The 23,363-nt window shown below is 41.4% G+C and overlaps 1 protein-coding gene and 1 pseudogene across 2 annotated transcripts in view; one reads left to right on the top strand and one right to left on the bottom strand.

Annotated features, from left to right (window-relative positions):
* Positions 1-5,237: 5,237 nt before the first annotated feature.
* The window catches only part of DHX35 (DEAH (Asp-Glu-Ala-His) box polypeptide 35), a 79,002-nt gene continuing 60,876 nt past the window's right edge, over positions 5,238-23,363 (top strand). The window contains exons 1-3 of one of the 2 annotated variants that reach the window (XM_011929048.1): positions 5,238-5,301; positions 12,304-12,437; positions 15,061-15,153. In XM_011929048.1, the coding sequence (XP_011784438.1) occupies positions 5,262-5,301; positions 12,304-12,437; positions 15,061-15,153 (267 nt within the window). In that variant the 5' untranslated portion in view covers positions 5,238-5,261. The remainder of the gene's footprint in view (positions 5,302-12,303; positions 12,438-15,060; positions 15,154-23,363) is intronic. The other variant, XM_011929049.1, reaches the window with a different exon arrangement.
* Positions 20,724-21,617, bottom strand: LOC105502495 (annotated as a pseudogene).

Raw genomic sequence — 23,363 nt, 5'->3', positions numbered from 1 at the left:
GTCAGACACACCATTCGCAGTGTCCTGAAGATTAAAGTAAATCCAGATACAGAAAGGACAATTATTCCCCATGGTGGCATGTGCCTGTAGTCCTAGGTATTTGGAGGGCTGAGGCGGGAGAATGGCTTGAGCCAGGAAGGACGAGGCAGTAGTAAGCTGTGATGGCACCACTGCCCTCCAGCCTGGGTGACAGAGTGAGACCCTATCTCTAAAACAACAAAATTGTTTCGGGTGCTAAGATGAGAATTTCTTTCAAGGATCTTTTTCTAAAAATGATACTTATAAAAATGACATTCTGGTAATCACATTCCGATAATAAACAATGACAGATACTCTGAGGCATGCCCGTACCCTGAACTCTGCAGGGGCAGTTGTCTGAAGCAATAAATGAGGTGAATGTATTCAGGTGTATTCTGTGAGCATGGACTACATACCTTATGTTGAATATGTTTAGATCAACATTGTTAGGCTAAGTTTACCCACACACCTAGATGTATGTCCCAGTTTGCCTGGCAGAGTTCCAGTTGGTGCCTCTTATCCCCAAGTCCCATCTGGTTAACACCTCCTTTTATTCTCAAAAGTGTCCCAGTTTGAACATTAAAGTATATAGTCATCCTATACAGAAAGCACCTCGCAGACCTAAGGAGGCCATCCCCAATTCACCCATCTTCACAGAATTGTGTGTCCCTCAGGCCAAAGAGACAGAGGCTCCTCTGGCTGCCGAATCCTTTCCAGTGGATCTTTCCACAACTTGTACCCAAATCTTTGAAGCTGCATCAGCACTTGTGCTTATGCTAATAACTGTGTGAACGTGATCATTTGTGTGCAAAGCAACAAACCAGACAGGTTTACATATGTTACAACAAGTTGTGGAAGACTGCACCTTAGACTCTTGGGAAAATCCTGATATAATGCAATTTAGTAAAGCAATTCTGCAAAGGACCACCACTTTTCAGTCTGGGGGATGGCTGCCTCTCCTCTAGCTTGATGGTGGCAACCAAAGGGCAGTTAGTGTTTTTCTTAGGAAGCTAACAGTTGTAGCAAGTGGATACATGGATGGTTGCAATGGACATCTATTATTTTTGCTTCATTCATTCAATCATTCATCCTCTGGTAATCTCACCCTCAGATTTCCCTCTGAGGAACCGTTCTGTTTCCAACTCTCAGTCCACGTGGTTCTGCTGAAGCTGACCTAACCTGACCGTGGATGTGGAACGTGGGACCAAGGCCTAAGTCAATTAGTACATTAGATTCCCTGGCTTAGTGATTGATTTAGGGATGGATACATGGCCTGTCAGGAATACTTTGCCAAGGAATTTTGGAAAGAGGTTTTTTTTTTTTTTTTTTGAGATGGAGTCTGGCTCTGTCACCCAGGCTGGAGTGCAGTGGCCGGATCTCAGCTCACTGCAAGCTCCGCCTCCCGGGTTCATGCCATTCTCCTGCCTCAGCCTCCTGAGTAGCTGGGACTACAAGCGCCTGCCACCTTGCCCGGCTAGTTTTTTTTTTTTTTTTGTATTTTTTTAGTAGAGATGGGGTTTCACCGTGTTAGCCAGGATGGTCTCGATCTCCTGACCTCGTGATCCCCCCGCCCTGGCCTCCCAAAGTGCTGGGATTAAGGCCTGGCCTTATTTTTATTTTTTATTTTTTTTGGAGACAGAGTTTCACTCTTGTCGCCCAGGCTGGAGAGCAATGGTGTGATCTCAGCTCACTGCAAATTCTGACTCCCGGGTTCAAGCAATTCTCCTGCCTCAGCCTCCCGAGTAGCTAGGATTACAGGTGTGCACCACCATGCCTGGCTAATTATTTTGGTATTATTAGTAGAGACTGGCTTTCACCATGTTGGCCAAGATGGTCTTGAACTCCTGACCTCAGGTGATCCACCCGCCTCAGCCTCCCAAAGTGCTGGGATTATAGGTGTGAGCCACTGTGCCCAGCCAGACTTTTTAGTTTATATGAGCCATTTCTGCTTAAGAGAGGTTGGGTTGGATTTTCTATCACTTATATCCATGAACGTCTTAACTGATATAAAAATGAAAACCCTAAATTCTATGCCTTCCTGAACATGATTAATAAGTTTAGTCTGGAAATATTTCCAAGCAAAAAATACCCTTTATCATAGGCACAGAAAAACTTCCATATTGTAACATGATTTTGAGGAACATTATCTTTCTGGAAAGCTTATCATTTGGAAGTTGCAAAATACACCTTTATGTAACAAAATGATTACACTTTTATGGAATCGTTGGCAATGAACTAAATAAATTCTGGATGCCATCTCAAGAAATATCAGTTTTAATTTTAGGGCTGTTATTTTAGCCCATTCTTTCTGAAAATAATTAGGAAGACTAAGAATCTGTTGAGACCATTCCTAATTTGTGGAAATAAAACCACAACATCAACATGTAGGTTACTACTTAAGTGTTTTCTCTAACAGAAGTCTGTGTAGGCAAAATAACCTCTTGGGGAGAGTTGGACTTTGAGAACTTTCTAAGGCAGATGAACTAATTTTCTTCTAGGAGAGTGTAGCTCTAATGATTTTAAAAGGCCCATGTGGTTGAGCAAACACTGGCCTGGGAATTAGAAAGCCCGAGTTCTAGTTTTAGTTCTGATACTAAATTAACTCATTGATTCTGACCAAGTCCTTTTAACTTCCATGTACCTCACTTTCCTGTAAGACAAGAAATTCAGGTGAGGTGTTAAGTATGGTCTCCTCCAGCTTTAAGATTATGATCCATGAGACCAGCCTGGTCAGCATGGGGAAACTCCGTCTCTACTAAAAATACAAAAATTAGCTGGGCGTGGTGGTGCGTGCCTGTAGTGCCAGCTACTCAGGAGGCTAAGGCAAGACAATCACTTGAACCCGGGGGCGGGGAGGTTACAGTGAGATGAGATCTCACCACTGCACGCCAGCCTAGGCAACAGAGCAAGACTCCATCTGAAAAAGAAAAAAGATTATAATCCAATAATACAGGCATGGCCAATTTACCATATCTTCATAAACAGGAAGGTTTCATTATATGAGTAATAGATAAAATAGAGAAGTTATTTTATTTTTTTGTAAATTTTTTTGAGAAGGAGTCTCACTCTGTCACCCAGGCTGGAGCGCAGTGGCGGATCTCTGCTCATTGCAACCTCTGCCTTCTGTGTTCGAGTGATTCTTCTGCCTCATCCTCCCAAGTGGCTGGGATTACAGGTGCCTATCACCACACCCGGCTAATTTTTTTGTATTTCTAGTAGGGACGGAATTTCGCCATGTTGGCCAGGCTGGTTTCGAACTCTTACCTCAGTTGATCTGCCTGCCTTGGCCTCCCAAAGTGCTGGGTTTACAGGTGTGAGCCACCGTGCCCGGCCATGAAATAATCTTAAAAGTGGCATTTATTTCATTTTGCCTTATATTCATGTATAAACCTTGGTTTCCATATTTGGGCTGGTAGTAAAAATAAGACAAAAATTAAACAAGGAAAAATCAATGTCATGAAGAACTACAACTAAACCTAAAGCATGATGTTTATCTATACATTACTCAATAGGCACTTGTTATTGGGCTACGAATGTGAATGTGACATGGTCCTCGTCCTCAGTAATTTCCCTGTGTAATAGTGGCAGCAGGTAAACTACAGGTCAACTAAAACTAAGCCTAAAGTATGATGTTTATCTATACGTTACTCAACAGGCACTTGTTATTGGGCTACGAAAGTGACATGGTCCTCGTCCTCAGTAAGTTCCCTGTGTAATAGTGGCGGCAGGTAAACTACAGGTCACTTTTCTCACAAAAGCAAGAATACAGGTTCCTAGACTACAAGAGGAATGTTTAAGTTGGATAGATAATTTACAGCTGGCCCTTTAAGGGATAATTTAAAGGATGGATGGAGAATTCTAGGCAGAGGGATTAACAGGTATTGAGTCCCTATATTAATTACTATAAAGATAAATCAAAGGAGATTATTTGTTAAACGAACCTATGCAAGTAAATTCAGATTTTTTCCCCCTGGTGGATTCACTCTGTTTGAGTTGAGGTAATGAGAGCTAACATTGATTCAGTGCCTGCTATGTTTTGCACTGTTAGGTACTTTACATGTTATCTCATTAATACCTCTTTAAACCTCATTTACAACTAAAATTAAATGACAGCTAGAAGCTAGGAAATGGCAAAGTTAGGATTCCAAGTCTGGACTGGCTGTCCACAAAAGCCCTTGCCGTAATGATGCCACTTATTTCAAAGAATTCAAAATTTTCTTCACAGCTTTAAAAATGCATAGATCCTCTCACTTCCAATTAGTTGCCTACCTAGAAAGTCATTTCCTCCACTTGAGCTCATCACCCATCCTTAGCGCTCCTTTGTATTACTGTAATTTTTTTTTCTTTGACCTCACCTTTCCTCGGATGGATTAGTCTTTCCCAAATTTGTTAATCCTAAGAATTCAGGAGCTTCTTAAAATGCAGGTTCCCAGGCTATCTCCAGGACATCGATTAAGAATTGGATCGAGGCCTAGAATCTGTTTTCAACAAGCATTTGACTCAGGGGCATCAAATTGGAGGAAGCACTGAGTTAGTGGACTACCTTAATTTATCTACCCATTTTTAGCCTCTTCTTCCAACCCATTCGCTCCACCCCACCCCCAGTCCGTTTTTCCGTTTTTTCCTCACGGTCCCTGAAGACTTCCATATCATTTCACATTGTTTTATTTGTGGCACTGTGCCGCAGTACCTGGGCCCACAGCAGGCGCCCAATATTTACTGACAAATCCAACCCACGAGGTAGTTCCTATTACTACCCTTCAATTTGAAATTGAGAATAAAACAGAAGTCGCCAGGTTGGGGTAGCTGGTAACATCAGTATTTCCTATTTAATCCAGAAAGCACTGCTTCAACGCCCACTGCGTGCAAGGTTCCACTCTCGGGCCAGCAGTCCTCTCCCAAAGCCTGTTCTTTCCAAGTGTGCAGCCGCCATCCAGGCCACGCCACGCTCCCAGGTGACCGGCAGCACCGACCCTCCACGTTAAAGAGGTAAACAGAGGAGCGCGCCTTTTTCTCCAAAATGGCTGAGCAGGGTCACGTGGGCTCGGGGGCGGGGCTGGTGCGCTCGCCGGAATGGGGCGGTGGGTCACGTGGTTCAGACGAGGGCGGTAGCCATGGGGGCGTGGCCGTCACACGGCCCGATGCGCCTGGGCAGCGGCTCTTCGGGGGCCACGCCCCCCGGGCCCTGGGGGCCTAGCGCACGGCGGTGGGGTGGAGCCAGCCTTGTGACCTTTTACCCCAGCATGGCTGCGCCCGTGGGACCGGTGAAGTTCTGGCGACCCGGTAAGGCCTTTGGTGGAACGCTGGGCAGATGCGGCGGCCTGACTTCGGTCTTGGCGCCGCGACCGGCGCCCTGGGGCCAGCAGACCTGCTCGCAGGCCTGACCTCGGCGAGCTGGGCGCTGCCGCCTCTGTGCGGGGTGGGGACTCTGGCTCAGGCTCCCCAGTGGTCCCAAGGGATTCGGGTGTGCTCCCCTAGCGTGAGCAGAAACTCTCTGTGACCTTGTTAAAGTGGTCCAGCCTCCTCGGGCCTCGTCTTCCTCGTTACTGATGCTTGTCCTGCCCACCCCGCGAGATGGGGAATACTAAAGCTCCCCCTCGTGTCTCGTTACCGCCCTGGGGTTGCGTTTGGGCCCGATAGACAATGCTGCTCGCTGCTCAGGGCTTGCAAGCCCAAGTTATGGAGTCAGACTGTCCGGGTTCGAATTTTCATCTCTGCCTTGTAGTAGTAGGGTGACCTTGGGCGAGTAACTTAACGCCTCTGAGCCGTGACCTCCTTACCTGTAAAGTGGGCAGAACAATAACTTCTATCCTGTGGGCTTAGAAGACAAGCACAACGCGTTGTCAGACTTAGAATAAATGCTCAAAAAAAGGGAGAGTGTGTTATTTTCTTTTAGGATAATTGTTGTCCACTCCGAATGTCTACTAGAAAAGAGAACACTCCTTCATATTGGCTGCCAACCACTTCCTCTCACAAACTAACACGAATCACAATCACAAAATGCTTTGCTTGTTTTGTCTTGACATTTACTCATTAATCAGGTTTTTATTGAATTTGTATATGCCAGACCATACTAGATGCATTACTTCCTCTCTGCAATCAGTTTCTTGTAAAAAACAAAAGTTTTTCAATTACAGCTACCAGCTTGATTTTTTTCCACCACCTGCACCCCTGCAGGTCTGGATGTGCAAAGTATATTGCAGCAAAAATGAAATGACACCAAGAATGTAATATAAGCAAAGCTTTTAATTTTTCAGTGGTTCCCTGAAATTCTGACCATGCATATGCTGATGTGAGAGATAAACCCAAGCAAGAGATGTATTTAATGCTTTTTAAAAATTTGTAGTTTGTCACTTGACAGTTTTATGATTCAGCATTTTAAGTCATCAGCCAATTATCCATCCTGAGTTTTACTTGGCATCCAAAAACTAGGAACTTACTAAGTAACGAATACTTTTAATTTGTTCACACTTTTAGTAACAAGTGAAAGTGGTAGGTATAATAAAGAACTAAACGAACTGTTTGAAATCAGATCAGAGTACTATTTTGGTTAAAGAACGTGGAATTACTCTAAGAGTTCTATTTCATTATTTTAGTTCATCCATTGAGGGTACACTTACTGAAAACCTAATCCTGCGTTCAAGAGACAAATATAGATGCTCAGGGCTCTGCTCTCAAGTTACGCTCTCTCTCTTAATTGAATATAAAGTAAGATGTCCTCTAGAAGAGATTTTACAATGAGGCAGAGTAAGGTGGTGGTAAAGATGAGCTCTAGAGTCAGACTGCAGTGCCCATTGTGTCTGCCACTTACTATTCGATGACTTGATAGTCTCTTAAATTCTCAAAGTCTCAGTTACTCCATCTGTAAATTGGGCGTAATACCTACCTACAGTGTTGTGAGGATTAAATGAAAATAACACACAAAAGGATCTTGGCACTAGATAGGTTACTATTGTAAATATATGAAAGTATGGAAGAGAGAGGGAAAGTTGAATGTACGGATAAGAAATACTTCATTAAGGTGGTATTTTTGGAGTGAACATTAAAGGATGAGAGAGGTTTTGTTTCATAGAGAAATGGAACTCAGAGCAAAGGGTGCAGCATGAACAAAGGCAGAATGGAATTTGTGCCTTTAGAATGTCCAGAAAGCCAAAATAACAGAGCAGTGTGATGGTGTTAAGTGCTAGGGTACATTTTGGGGTATGACAGGAGATGAAGCTAGAAAAGTAGGTAAGGGCCTCATTGTGAAAGGTCTTAATGACAAGTTAAAACATTTAGACTTCACTTTTTTTTGTTTTCTTTCTTTTCTTTTCTTCCTTTCTTCCTTTCTTTTCTTTCTTCCTTTCTTCCTTTCTTTCCTTTCTTTTCTTTCTTTTCTTTCTTTCTTTTTTTTTTTTTTTTGAGACAGAGTCTGGCTCAGCCATCCAGGCTGGAGCGCAGTGGCGTAATCTCGGCTCACTGCAACCTCCACCATCCGGGTTCAAGCGATTCTCCTGCCTCAGCCTCCTGAGTAGCTGGGACACAGGTGTGTGCCATCACACCCACCTAATTTTTGTATTTTTAGTAGAGACAGAGTTTCACCATGTTGGCCAGGATGGTCTCGATCTCTTGACCCTGTGATCCACCCACCTCGGCCTTCCAAAGTGTTGGGATTATAGGCATGAGCCACCAGGCCCGGCCCGACTTCACTGTTTTTAAGCAGGAACAAATCAGATTTACTTTAGAAAGATAACAGAGAAGGTACTACTGAAATCCAGGAGGGATGTTAAAAACCTTAATTCGGCCGGGCGTGGTGGCTCAGGTATGTAATACCAGTGCTTTGGGAGGCCGAGGCGGGCGGATCATGAGGTCAGGAGATCGAGACCATCCTGGCTAACATGGTGAAACCCTGTCTCTACTAAAAATACAAAAAAATGAGCCAGGTGTGGTGGCGGGCGCCTGTAGTCCCAGCTACTTGGGAGACTGAGGCAGGAGAATGGTGTGAACCTGGGAGGCAGAGCTTGCAGTGAGCCGAGATCATGCCACTGCACTCCAGCCTGGGCGACAGAGCAAGACTCTGTCTCAAAAAAAAAAAATAAAATAAAAAATAAAAAAAACTTTAATTCTGATCTGGGAGCTTAGAGTAGGGGCCTGTTGGAGAGACATTTTAGAGGAAGATGTGAGAGAAGATGAAGTCAATAATGACTCAGATTTCTGGGTTGGGTGACTGTCTAGGTTAGTGATTCTCTAATTTTGCTTTATAGTTGAATCACTTGGGAAGCTCTGAAAAGTCCTGATGTCCAGTTGCACCCCACACCAATAAATTAGAACTTTGGGCATCAGTGTTTTTTAAAGTCTCTAAGGAATTCCAGCATGCATCAAAATTTGGGAACCCTGGTCTAGGTAAATTGTGTTGTTACTAGTTGACATGGAAATAGCTTTAGTACACAGTTATTGGGCCCTTGCTTTGTGTTAGTCACTTTCATTTACACATCTTATTAAACAGTCACAGTATCTCTGTGATGACAATAATACTCTTATTTTAATGAGGAAATTCAAGATATGAAGTAGGTTGTGGGAGATGCAAGGTGAAAGTCAGGGAGGTGGTTGAAGCTGGATATAAAGCTAGACATTGGAATCATGAACATATCCTGTAGGCCTGAGCCCGTGACTCCTAGTCACAGAGTGTGTAGAAGGTGCATGCACTGGATAGATATGTACAGTGGAGATCTACAGTAGAGCTTACATATGCTTTCTAAAATAGGGAGCTGTACTCGGGTTCACCTAATTGTTATCATATGGGTTCAGAGTTGCCCAGTCTTTTTTTTTTCCTAAGAAGCCTGATACCCAGATCTGAATGGGGAAATTTTATGTGTTGTTTTAAATGAACGATTTAAAACATTGTAACAATAGCATGTCCGAGGACCTTAAGTGTGGTCTCTACCTTAGGAGTGTGACTTAAAGGCCTTGTATGACTGGCCTGAGAGTTTTCTACAAAAATCTTTTACTTAATTTGCAAGTACATGTGGATCAGAAGGGCCTGCCCATTTTCATTTGCCTATTTGATAAATATTTCATGATTGTTGACCATGTGCTTGACAAAAACTTTACAATAGCTTTTAAGCTTTTTTTGACTTGACCCATGGTAAGGAATATATTGTGTTGTGATCTAGCACACATATATAACCAAAAAAAGTTGTTCATAAACAGTGTTCCTTTCTGGAATGTACTCTGATGCTTTCTATTCTATTTCATTATTTAAAAAGTGCTGGTATGACATACTACATTGATTTCATAACCCACTAATGGGTTACCATTCAAATTTTTAAAAACCGAGTTAAAGGGAATGTGGGATTGGGGATATCAGCCTTGTTGAGATAGAGAAATGAAGATGTTCATAGTTTGCAAAAGTTATGAAGGTGTTGCTCCCTTAAGCATAGAGCGTACTCTCAAGGAAAGATCAATCATAGGCAGCCACAGAGGGGTGTTTATAGAGGGAAAGCAGCCCTGATGTTCTGGTTTGGTTGAATGAAGTCTTCTATGAGGAGAAGATACATTGTTTATCAGCTGACATAGCTGTTCTTATAAAAGAGCTCGGCTGGGCGCGGTGGCTCACGCCTGTAATACACTAGCACTTTGGGAGGCCGAGGCGGATGGATCGCCTGAGGTTGGGAGTTTGAGAGCAGCCTAGCTAATATGGTGAGGCCCTGTCTCTACTAAAATTACAAAATTAGCTGGGTGTCGTGGTGCGTGCCTGTAATCCCAGCTACTCGGGATACCCAGGCAAGAGAATCACTTGAACCCGGAAGGCGGAAGTTGCGGTGAGCCGGCATCTTGCCGTTGCACTCCAGCCTGAGGGACAAAGACTCCATCTCCAAAAAAAAAGAGCTTCTAACAGAAGAGATGGATTGGGCTGTAGGTTAGAGACAAGGGAGGAATGTAGTAGTACAAAAAACACGTTGAAATATTAAATATTCCAGAGGGGATATGAAGGTTGAAAACATGGTATGAAAAGGCAGGAATTCAGTACAAAAACAGCAGAAGAGCATAAGGTATTCTTTGTAATTGTTTTCTTCGATAACAATTGCAAGGAATTATTAAGATGTAGTGACAAGAAGGGAAGAAAAGAAAGGAAAGGAAGCCCGCCTTTTTGAGGACAGGCGTTGTTCCAGATCCTGTTCCATCTTTTATCTTGTTGAAAGGAAGGTCAACATTTTCACAAAAGCAACATAACTGTCCCACTTACCTGATTTTTGGCAGTCTTGAACCTCTGAAACACAACTGTGTTCCTGGAAGTAAATGGAAAAGGGTCAGAAATCTAAAGGGTCAGTGATTCTAAACTTAGCTCTAGGGGTTCTGTGGACCCCCAGAATTTTATATTCTGGTAAACTCTGGTGTGTTTTTTAGGAGAGGGAGTTCATAGCCTTTATCAGATTGTTGAAGCAATCTGAGAACCCTAAAAAGTGTAAAAGTAAGTCACTGAGCTGAGTATTCTTGTTACAAAGCTTCTGTGTTTTCACATAGCATCACAGATTCTGAGTTCAGAAGACCTAGGAAATGATAGTTATTGGTTATTGTAACTGTAGTGCCCCAGCAGGAGGCTGTATAGCATGTGTTTGATCTAGGGAGGACTTTTATTCATTTACAAGGCAGCATACTCCAGTGCTGAACGGTGTGACCTTTTAGAAATTTCTTCCTTACATTGAGTTGAATTCTGAACCCTGTGTCATTTACTTATTACTCCTAGTTCTGTCCTAGGGTTACAGCAGCAAATCAGCATGAAAAGCTATGGAAGCTGATCACGCAATTTAAACTTAGGTTTCTCCTGAGTTTTTTTTGGTTTGAGCTAAAACTGTATGGAACCTTCAACAGGTTTTCAGGATGGGATATGGCTTCCCTGTTCTTCACCGTCATGAGCACCGGTTTGTCATTGTTCTTAGCAAGAAGCTGGGGTGAAGATCTCTTGTTTAATCTGCCCAGCATGGCAGTTTCTGGGAATAGCATTTCCCATCTATCCACTCCCAATTCTGTGGTTGCAGTGGGGACTGTCATTTACCGCATCACATTCCACTGGCCATGGTTGATTGTATTGGGGTGGGGATTGGACCTAAGCTGGGAGAAGTCAGTCCCTGCCTGTCCAGTGTAAAAGAACTTCCCCCACCCCACATTACAACACATACCTGGGACTCCCAGTCCCCCTTATGGTGTCTTTATTTCTCTCCATAACACTTATGACCACTTCATGCACTAAGTTACCTTCCACCGAGAGGAAGAATTAAAAAAGCAAGTGAGCGCCATGAGAGTAGGACTGGCATCTGTATTGTTCACTGTAGTGTTTCCAGTGCTTAGAGCAGTGCCTGGCGTGGAGTGGGCCCTCGGTCCAGCCTTGCTGGTCCTTGCTGGATGAATGATGGATGCTTGGTAGAGGAGTTGTAAGTGTGAACCCTGGCACTGCCGGCAGCCGTGTTTCCAGCTCCTGTAGAGTAGCCAACCTAAGGGGCTGGAAGGAACCTGCAAGAGGTGCCAAGATGAGAGAAAGAGAAAGCCATGGCTGCTTTGAGTGCCCAGTTTCTGTCATCTCTGAGCCTTATTGCCATCCTGCAGTAACAGGATTCATCCTTTTACCTCAGCTAATTCCCATTGGGTTTCTTTCACTTCTGTTAAGAATTCAGTAATAACATGGACATGGAGGCCAGAACTAAAGACACTGTGCTCTGTAATATACAGTTCTGGGTGGCCAGTTTGGAGCCCAGTGGGACTGCCATCTCATTTCTTTTTTCTTTTTTTTTTGGAGACAGAGTCTTGCTCTGTCGCCCAGGCTGGAGTGCAGTGGCGCAATGTTGGCTCACTGCAACCTCTGACTCCTGGATTCAAGCAATTCTCCTGCCTCAGCCTCCCAAGTAGCTGGGACTACAGGTGCACACAGCCATGCCTGGCTAATTTTTTGTGTTTTAGTACCTGTGGGGTTTCACCTTGTTGCCCAGACTGGTCTCGAATACCTGAGCTCAGGCAATCCACCTGCCTCGGCCTCCGAAAGTGCTAGGATTACAGGCATGAGCCACTGCGCCTGACCCCATCTTGTTTGTTTTTGACACTGTGGTGTCAAAAAATCTTTTAGGGAAGATTTTTGGTTCCTCATAGGCACTTTTCTGGATGCTTTCATAAAGTTAAAGTTGAATACCTTTGAGTAGTTGGAGATAAAAAGTATTGCTTCTCTTGTATATCTTCATCTTCAAAAGTTGGTAACCTTAACACCTTTTTCTGTTCATCGTATCAGAGAATCTGAAAAAAACATTTCTGCTGCAGGTACAGAGGGGCCAGGTGTAAGCATCTCTGAAGAGAGACAGAGTCTGACTGAAAACTCTGGGACAACAGTTGTTTACAACCCTTATGCTGCCCTTTCCATAGAGCAGCAGAGGCAGAAGCTGCCAGTGTTCAAGGTATGTCAAATAATCGTGTTCGATCTGTGGACTTGAATCGTGTGTCTGCATTAGCTTTATGCTCACCACTGAAGGGAATGATGTCCTCTTTCTAGAACACAGTGAGCTCAGAGAAACCCTTATCGTAAGGGATGATTTCATACTATGTAATTTTTAGTTAACCTTATAAATCTTGAGAGTTCTTAAGATTTTTTCAGTTGCATCGTACATACTGGGAAACTGGAAGAATTAGAATGACTTTTTTTTGCCCTTTATTTCTTTCAATTACGGACAATTTTAGACATACAGAAAAGTAGAGAAAATAGCAGTTACTTTCTATATAACAGATTACCAACATATGGCCAACTTTTGCTTTATTTTTAAAGACACTCCTTTAAACAAGTTTACTTGGGGATATGATGTTTCTGCTGAAGACATCAGTTAATACTCTGACTTCCTCAGACAGTGACAGGATTTTGGTATGGTTAGTACTTACCAAGTGCATATCCAATCAGTTTTATTAGTGCTCATGAAATAGATGCGTACTCAGCTACAAGAGACCAAAGTGCAAACTAGAATTCATTCAGAACGTGTTCATTTATGGCTAGCAATAGTTCCTCACTACGGATGGACACAGCTGATATATACACTTTCTTCCTGTTGGCACATCCACATGGGAAGTCAAATTGTAATCTGGAAGTACAGAGCCAAGACAGGTTACAGAAATGTCATACAGCCCCTGATGAGGGGTGAATTCTCCCTGCTCCACAGGATGCCTCTGGAATGACCTGAGTAGGTGTGGCCACCAGCACCTGTGTCTCTTTCTTTCTCCTAGATGTTGCTGGGTGAAAGTTGCCATGTTCTCTGTCTCTCTGTCTCTCTCTATCTCTATTTCTCTCTCTGTCTGTCAATAAATCAGACAGGGTCTTCCTATGTTGCTCAGACTGGTCACGAACCCCTGGGCTCAAGCAGTTCTCCTGCCTCGGCCTCCCAAAGTGCTGGGATTATAGGTATGAGCAGCCAAAAGGTGCCAGGTTCTTATACTCAGGGAGTTCTTTTGGCTAGACTGTCCTGATAATTCCTCTTCTATTAATGTGTTCTTTCACCAAATAGATAGGCAACAGCAGCCTTCTTAATTTAGCCAGATTGCCTTGCTTGGAATTTTATGTGGCTCCCAATATTTTAGTCACATGTGAACTGACTGTCTCTGGGTTTCTTCCTCAAGTGACTAACTCATTCACTATGTATGAATGTTAGCAGGTCTGACTCTTAGGAGATGAGATGGTAGGTTCAGTATTGCTTTCTCACCACTGAGGGACACAGTTTGAGCTGTGATGAAGGGTCTGGACTCTGGAGCTAGACTTCAGGGTTCATACCCAAGCTTCACCATTTATGTACTTGGTGAAGCACTTCTCCATTCTGAGCTGCTTTTCCTTATCTGTGATGTGGGACTAACAGGAGTACCTACCTCATAGGACTGTTACGAGGACCAGATGAGGTCATTCATGCAGAACATTTAGCAAGATACCTGACATGTAATAAATGCTCAAGTACAAGGGAAATTACTGTTTATTAATTTTGGCCTTTTCTTGACTATTCTTTGTCTCCCAACTGTACTTAAAAGATAACATAAATGAAACAGCAAATGAAAAAAAAAGAAAAGCAACAAGGAGTTGAGAAATGGTGATAAAATTAAAATGGTAAGAAGAAGGGTATACGTTATTGATATAAAGCAAAGTAGAGTTTAAGTACAGTTGAGATCTTATAAGATGTTAAAGATAAATCTAGTACTAAACAAGTAGATAACATGTTTGCCCTTTAAAAAAATGCAATTACTGGTGTATTAGTCACACTGTTCTATATCTTACTTCCTTTTCTTAACATATCTTGTAGATCATCCCGTATCAGTACAAATAGATATTTCCTCTTCTTAATAACTGCAAATTACTCCATTATTGGAGTATTTTATAACTGATTTAACCAACTTTTGTTGATCAACATTTAGGCTGTTTGAATTTTTGGCTATTATAAACAACTCTGCAGTGAGTATGCTTATATTTATGTCTTTGTACACTTGTATGTAGTAGTATGTCTATAATTTCTTTTCTTATTTTTTTGAGACAGTCTCATTCTGTTGCTCAGGCTGGAGTGCAGTGGCATGATACCTGCTCACTGCAGCCTTCCCCCACCGGGTTCAAGTGATTCTTCTGCCTCAGCATCCCGAGTAGCTGGGATTACAGGCACTTGTCACCGTGCCCGGCTAATTTTTGTATTTTTAGTAGAGACAGGGTTTCACCATTTTGGCCAGGCTGGTCTTGAACTCTTGACCTTGTGATCTACCCCGCTTGGCCTCCCAAAGTGCTGGGATTATAGGCGTGAGCTACCCCGCCCGGCCTGTGATTTCTTATAAGTGAAAATGTTAAAGGGCATCTGCATGTATTTTGGTGTTACACTTGATTGCAGTTGTATTCGCTCATGCTGAGAGGAACAACAGTACCTGAGAGTTAGAAAAACATTTTGATAGTTCTATTTAAAATTTACTTTCCTTTGAAAACAGCTCATTTCATAATGTTTCAATATCATTGTTGTTTAGGTCTTTTGAGACAATGTATGGCTTTTTACAAGGTGTGTTATTCTTTTTCAGCTTAGGAATCATATTTTATACTTGATAGAAAATTATCAGACAGTGGTGATTGTTGGTGAAACGGGATGTGGGAAGAGCACACAGATTCCTCAGGTGAGTACATATTTAATATGTGTCTTTACACTTCGATTTGGCTGGAAGGATTTTGTAACTTGAGAACTCTTTTTACTATCATTTACATTTTTAAAATCTCCTCTCAGGAAATGTTCACTTCAACTAGATATTTTTAATTAAACTTTTAGGGCTTATAATTTCTTTGGTGAGTACTAAAGTAATAGTTTGTCTTTGATTTATTATAATTCCAAAATAGTAATGGAATAGCCATCCTCTGAAAGTTATAATGGAGACTTATTCAAAGATGTGTAATACAGAGTTTTTATCCTTAAATAGTTATAGTTGAAGAGGTTGGGTAAAATGAATATTGCTATAGTTGTAAATAAAAGTTGGTCATTATAGAATTATGCAGTGCTATGGAAGAACCCTTTCTTACTAGGAAAAATCCTAAGTGGTGTGGATAGGAGTAGAAAGAAGGATCAAGAAAGGCCTTGTAAAGGAATTGGCATTTGAATTTGACCTTGAATTATCAGTGGGAGCTGACTGAGAAGATATTCCAAGCCAGTGAATATTGTGGTTAGAGATACTGGGGTGGAGAAGTATAGGGTGAGTTCAGAGTATGCCTTAAGAACCTTAACTTGAAGAGTGAAGGCTGACCGAGCTTGAGAGACTTTGCAGGTTCTTCTTTCATTTTTTAATATTAATTTTCTTGAAGTACGAAATATATGTAGAAATAGATGTAGAAAGATACCTACGTCATAATTGTACACCTTGATACGTTTCTGCAAGTGGAATACATCTGTGTTACCAGCACCCAGATCAAGAAACAGAACATTACCAAAACCCCAAGAACTCTTCTTCTGTGTCCTGTTCTGGTCTCTAACTGCCCTCTCTGCTTACCCCTATAATCATGAACACAAAGGTAGCTCTTATTCTGGCTACTAACCTCATAAATTAGTTTTGCCTATTTTTGAAATTTTATAAAGGAATAATATAGCTTCTTTTGTCCAACATTATGTGTGAGTCTTCCTTGTTGAATTAGTTGCAGTTTGTTCATTCTAATTGCTGCATAGCAGGGTTCAGCAAGTCACAGCCAGTGGGCCAGATGCAGCCCACTGCCTGTTTTGTAGAGAAATCTTTGCTGGCACAAACAGCCACACCTACTTGTTGATATATTGCCGGTGGCTGCTTTCAGGCTACCACACAGGGTGAACAGTTTTGACAGAGACCCTACGATCCTCAAAACCTAAAAATGTACCATCTGGCCCTTTACAGAAATGTGAAATGTAATGTTAACCCCTGCTAGTTAGTATTCCACTATATGAATATTCCATGGTTTGTTTATTTTTCCTATTGTTACTGACATTTGAGTCATTCCCATTTTTTAGTTATGGATCGTGCTGCTGTGAACATTCATGTGCTTGTCTTTGGTGAACATACGTGCACATTCTCCTGCTGAGCTCTACTTAAGAGTAGCATTGCTGGATCCTGTGTTCAACTTTAGTAAATAATGTCTAAGATATTCACAGTGGTTGTGTCCTTGTAGGGTTTGCAAGCAAGTGAACAACATGATAAGCTGAGTTTTAGATAAATGATTGTATTGAGATATAAGGTGACTTAGGAACTGGAGGAGGCAGACCATAGAAAGCTATTGCAGTGGTCTGGAGAAGGGTGGTGTAACGGGGTCCTCAACCAAGAGCTGATAGTGGGATAATCTGATAAGGATAGGGAGGAGAACAATTTTAGCGTTAGGGTCTGTAGATATTAGGAACTTAGGTTGGTGCTTTTGCACTGATCTAATACATGGATATTTGTGATGACAAAGGGGAAGGGACAGAGGTGCACACTGACTGACCATGACTTGCTGCCTTGGCGAACAGTGCTAATATTAAATGTGATAGGACAGTAAAGATTTTTTTTGGCCGGGCACGGTGGCTCAAGCCTGTAATCCCAGCACTTTGGGAGGCCGAGACGGGCGGATCACGAGGTCAGGAGATCGAGACCATCCTGGCTAACACGGTGAAACCCTGTCTCTACTAAAAAATACAAAAAAAACTAGTCGGGCGAGTTGGAGGGCTCCTATAGTCCCAGCTACTCAGGAGGCTGAGGCAGGAGAATGGTGTAAACCCGGGAGGCGGAGCTTGCAGTGAGCTGAGATCCGGCCACTGCACTCCAGCCGGGGCGACAGAGCGAGACTCCGTCTCAAAAAAAAAAAAAAAAAAAAAATTTTTTTTTTCCCCCTAAAAAATTAAAAAAAAAAAAAAAAAAAAAAAGATTTTTTTTAGGGAAAATTAACTTGTTTGCTTTTAAACAGATTTATTTTTTCCTATATTATTGATGGCCTTTGATGACATTATTAGCAGGAAGATTGGAATGGGAATCTGAAGCTTAGTGGAGGTCAGATGTAGAAAGTGTGGACATAGGGATTGAACATCCTGATACGTGCAGGAAGGAGATGGAACAGAAATAACTGAGAAGAGGATTAAGGACAAAGTCCTAGGAGCATCAACATTTAGGAGTCAGGAGCAGAAAGGAGATAGAATGGCAGCCAGTGAAATGGCAGAGGAACGAGGAGTTGTTCATCTTGGAGACGGCACGTCCAGTGGTAGGGTTTTAGGGTTAAGGGTGTCTAAGGGGAAGATGATAAAAATCCCTTTGCATTTTTGAATATGTTAGTGATGTATTGTTGACTGCCTGGTCCAGACCTGTGGTCATGCCAGCATCTGTGTAGGTCTTCTTTTTTGTCTGCTCCCCAACTCCATTCTCAATAATGGGTTTATTAATAGGTTGGGACCCAGATATAGTTATTTTTTTAAAGTTTCTCAGTAGACAGCTAGGAAAAGGTAGACAGAGGAGAATGACCTAGTGAAGGACAATTTGAAATGCATACAGGAGAAGAAATGGTGGCCTAGAGGAAAAAGATAAACATATATGCAGATGGAATTGAGAGCCTAGTAAGTTACTCATTTCTTATAGGAAGAAACAGGAGAAAGGTTAAATTACTGTGTGATTGTCATTTAGAGAGTAATAATAGAACAGCTAATAACAGTAGTAAGTGCTACATAAAGTGATTTTACACATGTTGATCTGTTTAATCCTCAATGACCCTATGAAGCAAACACCATTATTGTCTTCATTTTATAGGTGAGGACACTGTAGAGAGTAGTGAGGTTATGGAATATAGAACAGAGGTAAAAGGCCACATGATGTTCCAGAATTGTTTGGGAATTAGTCTGTGATGTTATATAGTCAGCTTAGGATAAACTATATTCTGGTAACAAAGAACCTGAAAATCTCAGTGGCTTAAAAGCACAAAGGTTTATTTCTTGCTCATACTATGTGGTTATCTTGGGTTGGCTTCGAGATTCTATCACATTATCATTGGGCCTTAGGCTGATGGTACTGCTCTTATGAGGGACTTGTTGGTCTTGTGGTAGATGGCAGAATCATGAGATAGCTCTTAAAACTTCTGACCGAAAGTGGCCCTTCTGCTCACATTTCGTTGGTCAAAGCAAGTCATATGGCCAGGCCTGATAGCAACGGGATGGCAGCATATATAATCCTCCCATAGGAATGGGTGGCAGGTATTTAGAACAATGATAAATATATCACAGTGATTTGACCATTTACCCCTGCAAGGTTTAGCTGCCAGGGAACAGAGAAGGCCTGCTGTGTTACTAAGTCCAGGGAAAACTGGTGGGAAGGAGAAAGAGGAGGAATGAGGATCTAGGCTGGGTAATGTGGGCAAACAAAGGTAGTTTTTTTCTTTTAATTTTAAGATTTGAATATTTTTATTATTTTTGAACATTAATAGGTTCACATGGTTTTAAATTCAAAAGGCACAAAGGGATATAAAAAGATTTCCTTCTGCCCTGTCTTCCTGGTACTCATTTCCTTTGTGCAGTTATAATCAATATTATCAGTTGTTTGGTAGAAATTTTTTCATGCATTTACAGAGAAGTGAGTGTGTGTGTGTATGCACGTATATGCCCTATTTTATTTTATTATTTATTTATTTATTTATTTTTTGAGACGGAGTCTCGCTCTGTCGCCCACGCTGGAGTGCAGTGGCCAGATCTCAGCTCACTGCAAGCTCCGCCTCCCGGGTTTATGCCATTCTCCTGCCTCAGCCTCCCGAGTAGCTGGGACTACCCGGCTAGTTTTTTGTATTTTTTAGTAGAGACGGGGTTTCACCGTGTTAGCCAGGATGGTCTCAATCTCCTGACCTCGTGATCCGCCCATCTCGGCCTCCCAAAGTGCTGGGATTACAGGCTTGAGCCACCGCGCCCGGCCTATGCCCTATTTTAAACATGAAACATCTATACATGTTTTAGTATGCCTTGTCTTTTTTTTTTTTACTTATTCTTTCATTTTTTAAAAAAGCTATTTTGAATTGGCATAATAACTATGCATATTTATGGGATTTAGTGTAATGTTTTGATATGTGTGTATGTTATATAATGATCAAATCAGGGTCATTAGCATATCCATCACCTCAAATATTTATCATTTCTTTGTGATGAGAACTTTCAGACTCCTTTTAGCTATTTTGAAGTCTATGGCACATTATTGTTAACTATAGTCACTCTGCTTTGCAGTAGAACACCAGAACTTATTCCTCCTACCTAACTGTAACTCTGTGCTTTTTGACCAACCTCTTATTCTCCCTACTCCCTGTCACCCTCTCCCCTCTGCACTGTTCTATTCTCTACTTTTGTAAGATCAACTGTTTTAGATTCCACACGTGAGTGAGCTCATGCCGTATTTGTCCTTCTGTGCTTGGCTTATTTTACTTAACATGTCCTCTAGGTTCATCTGTGTTGTTGCAAATGACAGGATTTCATTCTTTTTTATGGCTGAATAGTATTCTCTTGCGTATGTATATCACGTTTTAAAAATCCATTCATCTGTTGATGGACACCTAGGCTGATTCCATATCTTGGCTGTTGTGAGTAGTGATGGGAATGCGGATGTTTCTTTGATGTTCTGGTTTCCTTTGCTGGGAATAAATACACAGTAGTGGGTTTCCTGGATCGTATGGTAGTTCTGTTTTTAATTTTTTGAGAAACCTCCATATTGTTGTCCATAGTGGCTGTACTAGTTTACATTTTCACCAATAGTGTACAGGAGTTCCCTTTTCTCCACATTCTTGCCAATAATTACTTTCTTTCATCTTTTTGATAGTACCCATTCTAACTGGGGTGAGGTGGTATCTCATTGTGGTTTTGATTTGCATTTTCCTGATGATTAGTGATGTTGAGCATTATTTTATATATATGAAATAATACACCTGTTGTGCATCTTCTTTTGAGAAATGTCTGTTCAGGTCTTTTGCCCTTTTTTTTAACTTTATTAAAATACTGAGTTTTATTTCACATTTATTTCACATATTTTTGTCTCCCCACCATTTCCATGTCTGACCACCACTACTATTATGTCCTGTCGTAACATTCCATACATACCTAAAGCCAAGCAAAGGGTGAAGTTCCATCTTTAAAAACGAAACAGGCATTTTGGACAACACAGCCTTGGCAATGGAACCTGGACAACATTTATCAAATACAGTAGGGAAAGTTCTCACTCTGCATTATAAAAAGGACAATCAGATATCAACTGTTGCAGAAATGAAATAAGATGGAAAATTTTAAACATATTGTTGAAACTATTTGCTTGAAGAGACTTCCTCCACTACCAGAGATCTTGAATAGCCTCCTGGTCAGTCATCCGGAAGCAATTCTTCACGTAATTGATGAACTTGGCTTCCACTTTGGGAAGAGAACCACCTTTTTCTATGCTTGCTTGCATTTTTGCTGTAGTGTTTTCTACAGAACTTTTGATATTTTAGGACTTTTTTCCTGTTTTTTGAAGGATTCTTGTCCTTTTGATCTTGGTGTTGATGGTATTGAGTCTTTTCCATTCTGATTTGACTTTTGTGCATTTTTTTTGGCTGGAGTATCTTGTATAGATTTCTTTACTGGCGCTTTTCCTTCAGTTTCCTCATCATCAAAATCATCATCATCATCTTCATCAGCAGCAGGTTTTACTTTTTTCTCTGGGACTTTGATGCCACCTCCAGGGGCAGATCGCCTTCCAGATATACTTAAGAATTTCACATCCTCCTCTTCATCTTCTGGCTCTGCATCTTCCTCCACAGCTACTAAGTGCTATCCACTAATATGCGCTGGCTTTGAGCCACACTTCAACTGTAAGACCACCGGTGATACTATTTCAAAGCTGCTAAGGGAAATCATTGGCTGTACAGACATTTTAAAGTTGCCAGTGTTGCTTTAATTGGACTGCCTTCAACATTGTGCCTCTGCTTCAACAATGTGCAGTTCATCCTTTGCACCAGCCCCTGAGCTGACCGTTCTTAAAGATAACTGGTGCTCATTTTCATGAATATCCACCTTAAAGTGATGATCTTTGTTGGCCTTTAGTTCACAACCTAAGAGATTGTTCTGGGGCCTCAGAGGACTCATGTCCATGTCCATCGAATCTTCCATGGGGTGGTGGCGTGTACTTAGGTGGAAGAGAAGGCAGATAGAGATAAATGACCCCTGCTCCAGAGAATAGCCACGCAGAGTGGAATCAAACCCTTTTGCTCATTTAAATTGGATTTTTAGTTTTTTGCTATTGAATTGTTTGAGCACCTTATATATTCTAGATATTAACCCTTTATCAGATCATAGTTTGCATTTATTTTCTCCCATTCTGTAGGTTTTCTCTTCACTCTTTGTTTTCTTTGCTATGCAGAAGCTGTTTAGTTTGATGCAATCCCATTTGTCTATTTTTGCTTTTTGTTGCCTGTGTTTTTGAGGTCATATACAAAAAAATCCTTGCTCAGACCAGTGTCATGAAGTGTTTCCCTTCTCTTTTTTTCTGGTAGTTTCATACTTTTGGGCCTTTCATTTAAGTCTTTTATCCATTTTGATTTGATTTTTGTATGTGGTGAGAGTTGGGGAACTGGTTTCATTTTTCTGCATATGATTATCCGATTTTCCTAGCACCATTTATTAAAGAGATTGTCCTTTCTCTAAGATGTGTTCGTGGTGCTTTTGTTGAAAATCACTTGACTTTAAATGTGTGGATTTATTTCTGGATTTTCTGTTCTGTTCCGTTGGTCTGTGTGTCTGTTTTTATGTGAGGACCATGCTGTTCTGTTTATAGCTTTGTAGTGTATTTTGAAGTCAGGTAATGCCTTCACACTTTATCTTTTTTTTTTCACGTAATGTATTACTGGTTTTTTTCCAGTTCCATAGATGCTAGTATGTGAACATAATTTACTAATCCCCAGTTGATAGACATTTAGGTTGTTTACAGTTTTGTATTATCACAATGATGCAGTGGAGTTGGTTTGCACATAAATCATTTTGCACACATATAGATTTTTTTTTTTTTTTTTTTGAGGCGGAGTCTCGCTCTGTCACCCAGACTGGAGTGCAGTGGCCAGATCTCAGCTGACTGCAAGCTCCGCCTCCCGGGTTTACACCATTCTCCTGCCTCAGCCTCCGGAGTAGCTGGGACTACAGGCGCCCGCCACCTCGCCCGGCTAGTTTTTTTGTATTTTTTAGTAGAGACGGGGTTTCACCGTGTTAGCCAGGATGGTCTCGATCTCCTGACCTCGTGATCTGCCCGTCTCGGCCTCCCAAAGTGCTGGGATTACAGGCTTGAGCCACCGCGCCCGGCCTAGATATTTTTATAGAATAAATAAAATATGGGGGTTGCTGGCTCAAAACACACATGCATTTGAATTAAATTAATTAAGGAATTGCATTTTATTATAAACACTTTTTAAAAATAGGAAATACATTTACATGGTACAAAATTCACAAAGAACAGAGGAATAAATGGTGAAAAGTGAATCTCCTAAGCTTTGCCGTTGAAAATGACTAGATCATTATGATAGATTGTATTATTGGTCCAAATATCTGCTACATCTCCTATGGAGTATTCCCTTTTCTCCTAGCCACTCAGTTCCCCGTTCCTGAGACAGCCACTGTTTTCAACTTATTGTGAAGCTAAATTTGGGCTATGGCCTAGGAAAATTGGAATGACTGAGGAACTAAAGTTACAGCAAGGATACGGAGCAGGTTTTTCTGTTTTGTTAGATTTATATAGTACCTTTTCTTGGGAAGAAACAACATGCAAAAGCACTAAATACTTAATAATTTTGAAATTCTACAAACTATAGGTAGAACCTAGATGATATATATATATTTTTTACTAGAGTTCTGTAAAAAAAAAAAAAA

The sequence above is a fragment of the Colobus angolensis genome, unplaced genomic scaffold, assembly GCF_000951035.1.
Source record: "Colobus angolensis palliatus isolate OR3802 unplaced genomic scaffold, Cang.pa_1.0 Scaffold8, whole genome shotgun sequence".
In the NCBI taxonomy this organism is placed as follows: Eukaryota; Metazoa; Chordata; class Mammalia; order Primates; family Cercopithecidae; genus Colobus; species Colobus angolensis.
The sequence above is the reverse complement of the archived record's forward strand: the minus strand, read 5'-3'. Positions and strand labels throughout refer to the sequence as shown.